The 12,403-nt window shown below is 40.5% G+C and overlaps 1 protein-coding gene across 5 annotated transcripts in view; it reads right to left on the minus strand.

The window, feature by feature from the left end:
• The window catches only part of Smap1 (small ArfGAP 1), a 77,557-nt gene that overhangs the window by 38,609 nt on the left and 26,545 nt on the right, over positions 1–12,403 (minus strand). For all 5 annotated transcript variants that reach the window (NR_110972.1, NM_028534.3, NM_001357395.1 and 2 more), the window contains exon 2: positions 8,427–8,560. Coding sequence is in view for 2 of the 5 variants with exons in the window: in NM_028534.3 (NP_082810.1) it covers positions 8,427–8,560 (134 nt within the window). In the remaining 3 variants the exon portion in view is untranslated. The remainder of the gene's footprint in view (positions 1–8,426; positions 8,561–12,403) is intronic.

The following is a 12,403-nucleotide window of genomic DNA, read 5'->3' on the forward strand; positions in this document are numbered from 1 at the left end:
CAGAGTTAAGTCCATCTTTCTCCATGAACTAGAGGGGAGCCTGGTCTACACGGTGAGTTCCAAGCCAGCCAAGAAGCACAGTGAGAACTGTGTTCAAACAAACAAACGCAAAACCTGACAAGCTCACACTCAGAGACACTCAATCTAACCCTAAACCACATTAAAAGAATCTCAAGTTTTTAAACACAGGTAACTTTATTTATTCAGTAACAAAAATACATTTTGATAAAAACTATTTATTTAAAAACAAGCAGTCAATAACTCTAAAACACCATGTTCAGGAGATGTCTTTAAAAAAAACTGAAAGAACATACAGTGTGTGTGTGTGTGTGTGTGTGTGTGTGTGTGTGTGTGTGTGTGTGTGTGTGTGTGTGAGTGAGTGATGAGAATATGGCATATCTAATAGCAGTAAATAAGTAACCCTTAGATATTACTTTCTAAGTGGCTACATTTTATAAAAACCATATATACCTCAAACTTAATAGTTTAACTGGACTCGGGTCTGGTTAGATCTTTTGGTAAAGCATTTTTAAAAAAGATTAGCATCTTTGAAAATAGTACTCATGATTATATGAGTATCATGGGAGTGGTAATAGTGACCATAAAGGTGACACAGAGTACATTTAAATGTGGTGAAATTACTTCTCTTACTTTGATTAATAAATACCTAACTATTTTTACATCAAAAAGCCTTTATTCTAATTACAGAACATTAAACCATATTGCAACCATCACTTTTCCAAATCTGAATGAAGACTATATAGGAATGACTTCCAAGACACAGGTTTCAATTTATGCACAGTGCTGTCCCTGAGCCAAGAGCTGTCATCTGCATCAGAGCAGTTGCAACTCTTGCAAGAGACACCCCAGATCTGGCTTGTTGGCTCTGAGCATTCCCTAACAGAAAATGAAAGGGAAGAGTCACTAGACCGGCACCAGATTTCTATCACTCCCTCCATTACAACACCCCTATGCAGCTATAGGGGAGAACTCACTATGCTGGGGTAAGAGTTTCTACTTGTAGTATTTGGGGGACACACCCAGGCTCCTGCAAGTCAACTCTAGCCTGTACTCTTTATCAGTAAGTCCATTAAATACACTGCTTCCCCAAGCTAGACTTTGATGGACTCACACTTTTTCATGAGTGACCTATTGGAATGCTGTTTTTATACAGGTTTTTATACCCACCACGGGGTACCCAAAAATATCCCTAAGGAACTAATTTGTAGACAGAAATCAGTATAGTGTTTGTCCTTGGAGGATTTGATTGGAAATTGACACAAGGGAACTCTACAGTGAGAGATGTTTGCTCTGCCTCCACCAGGGCCAACACTGGTAAAGTTTGTCAAGCTCTGTGAATCCTTCTCTGTGACATGGCAATTGTTTTAAGTAGTAAATAAACTAATGAAATGCCATGGTATCAAGTTGGCATTTCTGAGCATTCTTACAACAAGAATGATAGACCTTTAGATCTGAATAAAAAGCAACTTCAAAAGACAGATAGCAGCTCTTATCTAAAAATTCAGACTTGACTCCTTGTGACAAAATGCTGGGCAAAGACTGTGGACTATGGGCAGGCAGAGGGTTCACTCCTGACAATCATTCCAAGGACTGACTCAGAGAAGGCATGGCAGCAAGAGCAAGCGGGAGTTTGCCACTTTCTCCTTTTCCTCACAAAGGGATCCCAGTTCATCAAATGGTGCAACCCACATTTAGGGTGGGTCTTTACACTTCAATTAACCTAATTTACATAATCCCTCAAAAACTTGCCCAGAATTTTGTTACCATGGTAATTCCTAATCCTAGTAAAATTGGCAATCAAGATTAACCATTATAGCCCTTCCGCTCGCTCGACTCGAGACTCGAGCCCCGGGCTACCTTGCCAGCAGAGTCTTGCCCAACACCCGCAAGGGTCCACACGGGACTCCCCACGGGACCCTAAGACCTCTGGTGAGTGGATCACAGTGCCTGCCCCAATCCAATCGCGCGGAACTTGAGACTGCGGTACATAGGGAAGCAGGCTACCCGGGCCTGATCTGGGGCACAAGTCCCTTCCGCTCGACTCGAGACTCGAGCCCCGGGCTACCTTGACAGCAGAGTCTTGCCCAACACCCGCAAGGGCCCACACGGGACTCCCCACGGGACCCTAAGACCTCTGGTGAGTGGAACACAGCGCCTACCCCAATCCAATCGCGTGGAACTTAAGACTGCGGTACATAGGGAAGCAGGCTACCCGGGCTTGATCTGGGGCACAAACCCCTTCCACTCCACTCGAGCCCCGGCTACCTTGCCAGCTGAGTCGCCTGACACCCGCAAGGGCCCACACAGGATTCCACACGTGATCCTAAGACCTCTAGTGAGTGGAACACAACTTCTGCCAGGAGTCTGGTTCGAACACCAGATATCTGGGTACCTGCCTTGCAAGAACAGAGCTTGCCTGCAGAGAATACTCTGCCCACTGAAACTAAGGAGAGTGCTACCCTCCAGGTCTGCTCATAGAGGCTAACAGAGTCACCTGAAGAACAAGCTCTTAACAGTGACAACTAAAACAGCTAGCTTCAGAGATTACCAGATGGCGAAAGGCAAACGTAAGAATCCTACTAACAGAAATCAAGACCACTCACCATCATCAGAACGCAGCACTCCCACCCCACCTAGTCCTGGGCACCCCAACACAACCGAAAATCTAGACCCAGATTTAAAAACATTTCTCATGATGATGATAGAGGACATCAAGAAGGACTTTCATAAGTCACTTAAAGATTTACAGGAGAGCACTGCTAAAGAGTTACAGGCTCTTAAAGAAAAGCAGGAAAACACAGCCAAACAGGTGATGGAAATGAACAAAACCATACTAGAACTAAAAGGGGAAGTAGACACAATAAAGAAAACCCAAAGCGAGGCAACGCTGGAGATAGAAACCCTAGGAAAGAGATCTGGAACCATAGATGCGAGCATCAGCAACAGAATACAAGAAATGGAAGAGAGAATCTCAGGTGCAGAAGATTCCATAGAGAACATCGACACAACAGTCAAAGAAAATACAAAATGCAAAAGGATCCTAACTCAAAACATCCAGGTAATCCAGGACACAATGAGAAGACCAAACCTACGGATAATAGGAATTGATGAGAATGAAGATTTTCAACTTAAAGGGCCAGCTAATATCTTCAACAAAATAATAGAAGAAAACTTCCCAAACATAAAAAAAGAGATGCCCATGATCATACAAGAAGCCTACAGAACTCCAAATAGACTGGACCAGAAAAGAAATTCCTCCCGACACATAATAATCAGAACAACAAATGCACTAAATAAAGATAGAATATTAAAAGCAGTAAGGGAGAAAGGTCAAGTAACATATAAAGGAAGGCCTATCAGAATTACACCAGACTTTTCACCAGAGACTATGAAAGCCAGAAGAGCCTGGACAGATGTTATACAGACACTAAGAGAACACAAATGCCAGCCCAGGCTACTATACCCGGCCAAACTCTCAATTACCATAGATGGAGAAACCAAAGTATTCCACGACAAAACCAAGTTCACACAATATCTTTCCACGAATCCAGCCCTTCAAAGGTTAATAACAGAAAAGAAGCAATACAAGGACGGAAATCACGCCCTAGAACAACCAAGAAAGTAATCATTCAACAAACCAAAAAGAAGACAGCCACAAGAACAGAATGCCAACTCTAACAACAAAAATAAAAGGGAGCAACAATTACTTTTCCTTAATATCTCTTAATATCAATGGACTCAATTCCCCAATAAAAAGACATAGACTAACAGACTGGCTACACAAACAGGACCCAACATTCTGCTGCTTACAGGAAACCCATCTCAGGGAAAAAGACAGACACTACCTCAGAGTGAAAGGCTGGAAAACAATTTTCCAAGCAAATGGACTGAAGAAACAAGCTGGAGTAGCCATTTTAATATCAGATAAAATCGACTTCCAACCCAAAGTTATCAAAAAAGACAAGGAGGGACACTTCATACTCATCAAAGGTAAAATCCTCCAAGAGGAACTCTCAATTCTGAATATCTACGCACCAAATGCAAGGGCAGCCACATTCATTAGAGACACTTTAGTAAAGCTCAAAGCATACATTGCACCTCACACAATAATAGTGGGAGACTTCAACACACCACTTTCTTCAAAGGACAGATCGTGGAAACAGAAACTAAACAGGGACACAGTGAAACTAACAGAAGTTATGAAACAAATGGACCTGACAGATATCTACAGAACATTTTATCCTAAAACAAAAGGATATACCTTCTTCTCAGCACCTCACGGGACCTTCTCCAAAATTGACCATATAATTGGTCACAAAACAGGCCTCAATAGATACAAAAATATTGAAATTGTCCCATGTATCCTATCAGACCACCATGGCCTAAGACTGATCTTCAATAACAACATAAATAATGGAAAGCCAACATTCACGTGGAAACTGAATAACACTCTTCTCAATGATACCTTGGTCAAGGAAGGAATAAAGAAAGAAATTAAAGACTTTTTAGAGTTTAATGAAAATGAAGCCACAACGTACCCAAACCTATGGGACACAATGAAAGCATTTCTAAGAGGGAAACTCATAGCGCTGAGTGCCTCCAAGAAGAAACGGGAGACAGCACATACTAGCAGCTTGACAACACATCTAAAAGCCCTAGAAAAAAAGGAAGCAAATTCACCCAAGAGGAGTAGACGGCAGGAAATAATCAAACTCAGGGGTGAAATCAACCAAGTGGAAACAAGAAGAACTATTCAAAGAATTAACCAAACGAGGAGTTGGTTCTTTGAGAAAATCAACAAGATAGATAAACCCTTAGCTAGACTCACTAAAGGGCACAGGGACAAAATCCTAATTAACAAAATCAGAAATGAAAAGGGAGACATAACAACAGATCCTGAAGAAATCCAAAACACCATCAGATCCTTCTACAAAAGGCTATACTCAACAAAACTGGAAAACCTGGACGAAATGGACAAATTTCTGGACAGATACCAGGTACCAAAGTTGAATCAGGATCAAGTTGACCATCTAAACAGTCCCATATCACCTAAAGAAATAGAAGCAGTTATTAATAGTCTCCCAACCAAAAAAAGCCCAGGACCAGATGGGTTTAGTGCAGAGTTCTATCAGACCTTCAAAGAAGATCTAATTCCAATTCTGCACAAACTATTTCACAAAATAGAAGTAGAAGGTACTCTACCCAACTCATTTTATGAAGCCACTATTACTCTGATACCTAAACCACAGAAAGATCCAACAAAGATAGAGAACTTCAGACCAATTTCTCTTATGAATATCGATGCAAAAATCCTCAATAAAATTCTCGCTAACCGAATCCAAGAACACATTAAAGCAATCATCCATCCTGACCAAGTAGGTTTTATTCCAGGGATGCAGGGATGGTTTAATATACGAAAATCCATCAATGTAATCCATTATATAAACAAACTCAAAGACAAAAACCACATGATCATCTCGTTAGATGCAGAAAAAGCATTTGACAAGATCCAACACCCATTCATGATAAAAGTTTTGGAAAGATCAGGAATTCAAGGCGCATACCTAAACATGATAAAAGCAATCTACAGCAAACCAGTAGCCAACATCAAAGTAAATGGAGAGAAGCTGGAAGCAATCCCACTAAAATCAGGGACTAGACAAGGCTGCCCACTTTCTCCCTACCTTTTCAACATAGTACTTGAAGTATTAGCCAGAGCAATTCGACAACAAAAGGAGATCAAGGGGATACAAATTGGAAAAGAGGAAGTCAAAATATCACTTTTTGCAGATGATATGATAGTATATATAAGTGACCCTAAAAATTCTACCAGAGAACTCCTAAACCTGATAAACAGCTTCGGTGAAGTAGCTGGATATAAAATAAACTCAAACAAGTCAATGGCCTTTCTCTATACAAAGAATAAACAGGCTGAGAAAGAAATTAGGGAAACAACACCCTTCTCAATAGTCACAAATAATATAAAATATCTTGGCGTGACTCTAACTAAGGAAGTGAAAGATCTGTATGATAAAAACTTCAAAACTCTGAAGAAAGAAATTAAAGAAGATCTCAGAAGATGGAAAGATCTCCCATGCTCATGGATTGGCAGGATCAACATTGTAAAAATGGCTATCTTGCCAAAAGCAATCTACAGATTCAATGCAATCCCCATCAAAATTCCAACTCAATTCTTCAACGAATTGGAAGGAGCAATTTGCAAATTTGTCTGGAATAACAAAAAACCTAGGATAGCAAAAAGTCTTCTCAAGGATAAAAGAACTTCTGGCGGAATCACCATGCCAGACCTAAAGCTTTACTACAGAGCAATTGTGATAAAAACTGCATGGTACTGGTATAGAGACAGACAAGTAGACCAATGGAATAGAATTGAAGATCCAGAAATGAACCCACACACCTATGGTCACTTGATCTTCGACAAGGGAGCTAAAACCATCCAGTGGAAGAAAGACAGCATTTTCAACAATTGGTGCTGGCACAACTGGTTGTTATCGTGTAGAAGAATGCGAATCGATCCATACTTATCTCCTTGTACTAAGGTCAAATCTAAGTGGATCAAGGAACTTCACATAAAACCAGAGACACTGAAACTTATAGAGGAGAAAGTGGGGAAAAGCCTTGAAGATATGGGCACAGGGGAAAAATTCCTGAACAGAACAGCAATGGCTTGTGCTGTAAGATCGAGAATCGACAAATGGGACCTAATGAAACTCCAAAGTTTCTGCAAGGCAAAAGACACCGTCAATAAGACAAAAAGACCACCAACAGATTGGGAAAGGATCTTTACCTATCCTAAATCAGATAGGGGACTAATATCCAACATATATAAAGAACTCAAGAAGGTGGACTTCAGAAAATCAAATAACCCCATTAAAAAATGGGGCTCAGAACTGAACAAAGAATTCTCACCTGAGGAATACCGAATGGCAGAGAAGCACTTGAAAAAATGTTCAACATCCTTAATCATCAGGGAAATGCAAATCAAAACAACCCTGAGATTCCACCTCACACCAGTCAGAATGGCTAAGATCAAAAATTCAGGTGACAGCAGATGCTGGCGAGGATGTGGAGAAAGAGGAACACTCCTCCATTGTTGGTGGGAGTGCAGGCTTGTACAACCACTCTGGAAATCAGTCTGGCGGTTCCTCAGAAAACTGGACATAGTACTACCGGAGGATCCAGCAATACCTCTCCTGGGCATATATCCAGAAGATGCCCCAACAGGTAAGAAGGACACATGCTCCACTATGTTCATAGCAGCCTTATTTATAATAGCCAGAAGCTGGAAAGAACCTAGATGCCCCTCAACAGAGGAATGGATACAGAAAATGTGGTACATCTACACAATGGAGTACTACTCAGCTATTAAAAAGAATGAATTTATGAAATTCCTAGCCAAATGGATGGACCTGGAGGGCATCATCCTGAGTGAGGTAACACATTCACAAAGAAACTCACACAATATGTATTCACTGATAAGTGGATATTAGCCCCAAACCTAGGATACCCAAGATATAAGATATAATTTGCTAAACACATGAAACTCAAGGAGAATGAAGACTGAAGTGTGGACACTATGCCCCTCCTTAGATTTGGGAACAAAACACCCATGGAAGGAGTTACAGAGACGGAGTTTGGAGCTGAGATGAAAGGATGGACCATGTAGAGACTGCCATAGCCAGGGATCCACCCCATAATCAGCATCCAAACGCTGACACCATTGCATACACTAGCAAGATTTTATTGAAAGGACGCAGATGTAGCTGTCTCTTGTGAGACTATGCCGGGGCCCAGCAAACACAGAAGTGGATGCTCACAGTCAGCTAATGGATGAATCATAGGGCTCCCAATGGAGGAGCTAGAGAAAGTAGCCAAGGAGCTAAAGGGATCTGCAACCCTATAGGTGGAACAACATTATGAGCTAACCAGTACCCCGGAGCTCTTGACTCTAGCTGCATATATATCAAAAGATGGCCTAGTCGGCCATCACTGGAAAGAGAGGCCCATTGGACTTGCAAACTTTATATGCCCCAGTACAGGGGAATACCAGGGCCAAAAAGGGGGAGTGGGTGGGCAGGGGAGTGGGGGTGGGTGGATATGGGGGACTTTTGGTATAGCATTGGAAATGTAAATGAGTTAAATACCTAATAAAAAATGGAAAAAAAAAAAAAAAGAAACCAGCTGAATTCTGGGAATACAAGACAAAAAAAAAAAAAAAAGAATTTAACATCAGTGAATTAATAAGTGAAATAACATTCAAATTTTTTATTTAACATATGCCATTTCAGCATGCATTTTAGTATATATCCTTAAACATAAGGATTAAGTATTTTTTAATTATTTAAAATACATTTTTAATAATTCCTTGTTAAAGTAATGTTTACCTGTATCTGTTCTGGTGTCCATTGGTCTAGGTTGACTGACTTGACTCTGGATATATGAACCCCAAGATTTCTATGAATTCCAGCACATCTGATGCAAATAAACACACCAATATTCCAGGAAGCCCATCGGGGACCTAATTAAGGAAAGAAACAAGGAAAGTGAGGTATTTGCAATAAAGAAAACAAGACTGCCTCAACAAGCCTTATGTCCGATAATAAATCTCAAGAGTATCAGATTTTAAAACATTTTAAAAGGAACATAGAGTATCAAACCACTTATGATGTTGAAAATATATGGACATAATCCATATGACCTGGAAGCTTTTACACATGTCCTGGAGCAGAGACAGGGCTTGGTGCTGAGAAATGCAGATGTGCTCAGAGAAGAATGTCAGGGACTGGAATGCAGGCAGCAGGCCTGGAGGGCACTGGTTACAAGACAAGTGTTTGTTTCACTAACACTTAACACTCACACAAAAACTGACGTTCTACAAATGGTATTTGTTTCTGTCATAGTCAAGAAATTCTAGAGAACAGCAGAGACACTAAAATGAATAAAAGAACATGACTATTATTCTTTATACTTTGAATGTCTTCTTTCCATTTGAAATTTTAAGTTTCACATATTGCTTGTAGAATTTTTAATTGGAAAAATTAAGTTTCTGGAAAGCTTCTGAAAAGTGTTTCTAGGCTTCTAGAAGTTATTTGAGCATGAAAAAAATAGCATCATAAAAGCTGTATATAGGTATGAAGCTTTCAAAAAAACAAAACAAAATAAAACCTGCAAACTGTTTTAAGCATACACTGTCATCATTCTAGGAAAACCGCACTGAAGCCAGTCATTAAAAAATTAAGCACATCACAGATCCCTCTGCCACACAGAAAGGATTGGGGGGGGGGGTCCCTCCCTTCCTCCTTTCCTCCATATTCTGCTTTAGGGTAGGAACTGGCATCTGTAAAGGGACACATAGTTTGGACTTCACAGCTAATCCAGACACAGTTCTGCCTTCAGGTACCCCCCACTGTTTCTCACAACAATTTATTAAATAACAATATATCATAGTTTGAAACTTACACAGAAATCTAAAATAAGTAAAATAGAAAAATCAGTAGTTTAATTAAGCAGTTAAGTTTAATTTAGCAGTTAAGTGTCAGACCAAGAAAGGTGAATGAGGTGCCCAGTATCTCTGCTTACTGTACATGTTTTACTGGATATTGTGACAATGCAGGCTCTAATTCTGCAGTTCTGGGACTAACATAAGAATTCTGCTTCCTCAGTAAGTCCCCAAGCTGCCCATGCTGCCATCCACTAACCACATTTTGAAAAGCAAAACTCTAGATTATTTTTAAGTCTTCAACTTAAACATTCAGCACACAGAATCACAGAGAAAACCCAAGCCACAGAAGCTTAGACTACACACCTACACACACACACACACACACACACACACACACACCTACCTTACACATATACTTATCTAGGCAGGTCAGGGGACACAACCTTCTGAAAGTGTATTTGGCACAGGGTTAAGTACTGTTAGACAAAGCTCACTGAAGAATGTTAATTTCATGTTAAATCTGTACTGTACGCATCCCTTAATGTTTTTCCTATTTAAATGATTGAAGTTATGGAGGCATGAATGTTGGGCTGGTTGGTTCAAACCTGCCAAATCCTTTACCTTCCCTTTGGCAGCTGTGGAGAACAAAACCAAGTAACTATACCAAGTCGGGCAGAGATGGAGGTCAGAAATGAGCTGCCTCTGTGGTTCCAACAGTGGGACTCTGCATGATATTGCCTCCTCGATTGAAGGTGTACCCTGGTGGTAGCAAGCACAACTTCAGCTACATCACTGTGCAAAACTGTGGGAGCTTTCAATCAAGCAGCCATTTCTGGAGCCGTACATGGGAAATGTTAAGGCTGCTCAGTGAGCTTTTCCTCAATCCAGCTACCAATGCATGGAGGAGGCTTCACATGAGCAGAACAGAGCCAGAGATTTCCTTCTAAGTACTGAGAAACACAACTGTGATGGGTGCCACTCAAACCATGAGAGACTTTGTTCTAGTCATAGCCGCTCCACATACCTGGCAAAGGCCCCTGGAGACTTCACTTTGGTCATAACCGTTTCATGAGAGCCTTTGTATGACTCCACCTATTGCCTCTCATGATGATCCCCTCCCCTTCCACTCACAAGCACTTGGACATCCACAGCGGTCTTCAATCTGGTACACCCAGCAAATGACACAAGACAGCTTAAGAGAATGGCAATGATTAAGAATTGTGCAAAGCTGTGACCAAGAACTGCTGAGGCGATGAGAGATGGCAAAGAGCAGAGGCAAAAGAAGGCACATTGCTACAGGAAAGAAGAGCTGCAAATCCTGACTGACTACTGGAGAGTCCCAGAAAACCAGGGTTAGCAGTCCAGGCTGCCAAGAAGAAGCTAAGAGCAGAGGATCCATACAATCTAAGTTCAGAGCTGCAACTGCTGCTTTTGGCTACCGGATCACTGCCACTTACAGATTAGAGCTTTAACACCATGAGTACAAGATCCTGGGGAAAGCTAAACTTAGAATTGCTAATACCAGGGGAACTTAGCTTTGCTTATTCATAATTTTCATCTGGGTAGAGTTACTTGCCTGGTAACAATGTGATGGAGTTTAACTCAAAATTAGGGACAATAAGCAATAACAAAAGAGCAATTATAACAATGTACTATAGTAAAAGTTATGAAAATATGGTCACTGTCTCCTAATATCTATTTTAATATACTGTCCTGTACCCTTCTTCATTTAATGATGTGAGATGACACCTAAAGCTCTGAAGCACTAAACAACTTCTCTCTGACATATCCAAATTACCACCATCAATACATTTGTGCTTTGATGAAATTAAGTAAAATAAGTGTATTTAAAATAGAGGCACAATGAAAACAAGTGACACAGATATTAAGTGATCAATGGACAGGTAGAGCATATATCATAAATACATTCAACAAAGTGATGAATCATAGGTAAATCACAGAGTATGAGATTTCATCACATTGTCCAAAGCAGTATGTAATATGTAGTATTTCTAAACCATAGTTGGCTACTGCAAATTGAAAGTGTGTGAGTGTGTACTTGTACTCAAAGTGTGTGACTAATGCATTGCCTAATTTGCTTTAATATATCAACTGTTTTAAGGGACTAATAATAATGATGCCATCAAGAATACAAATAAATGTGACTACCAGCAGAAATAACTGCAGGATTTAGTGGCAGAAAATACAGAAACAAAAGAAAAGACCAAGATGCAAATTCCTAGATATTTTAGGCTTACTTGTAAAGCCCTGAAACTTTCAGGTCTGCTGAATGCTTGAAGTGATAGTAACACAATGAACTATGAATATCCAGGGAGCAATTAAGAATATTGCAAGGGCTTGGAGAGATGTCCCAGTGGGTGTGGTTAGGAGCACTGTCACAGACTATCTGAAACTCCAGTTCCAGGGGATCCAACACCCTGTTCTGGTCTTCACAGGCTCCAGGCACAAAAGTGATGCACAAACAAAACAACTCCAAATGAGTCAAAACCTTCAACATAGCAGACAGCCTGAGTTTGATAGAAAGGTTATGTGGAAGATGGGCTGGAGTGCACTGCTACAGGAAGAGCCATTCTGAACAGAACACCAGTATGGGAGACACTAAGACCTACAATTAAAAAGTGAGACCTTGGGGCTGGAGAGATGGCTCAGCAGTTATGAGCACTGACTTTTCTTCCAAAGGTCCTGATTTCAAATCCCAGCAACCACACACATCACATGTGTGGCTCACAACCATCTGTAATGAGATCTGATACCCCCTTCTGATGTGTCTGAAGACAGCGACAGTATACTTACAATAAATAAATAAATAAATCTTAAAAAAAAAAAAAAAAAAAGGCGAGAGCTGATGAAGCAGAAGCTCTGCAGAGGATATACACATAGAAACAATGAGAACTGAGC

This window comes from Mus musculus, chromosome 1 (assembly GCF_000001635.26).
Source record: "Mus musculus strain C57BL/6J chromosome 1, GRCm38.p6 C57BL/6J".
Lineage (NCBI taxonomy): Eukaryota > Metazoa > Chordata > Mammalia > Rodentia > Muridae > Mus > Mus musculus.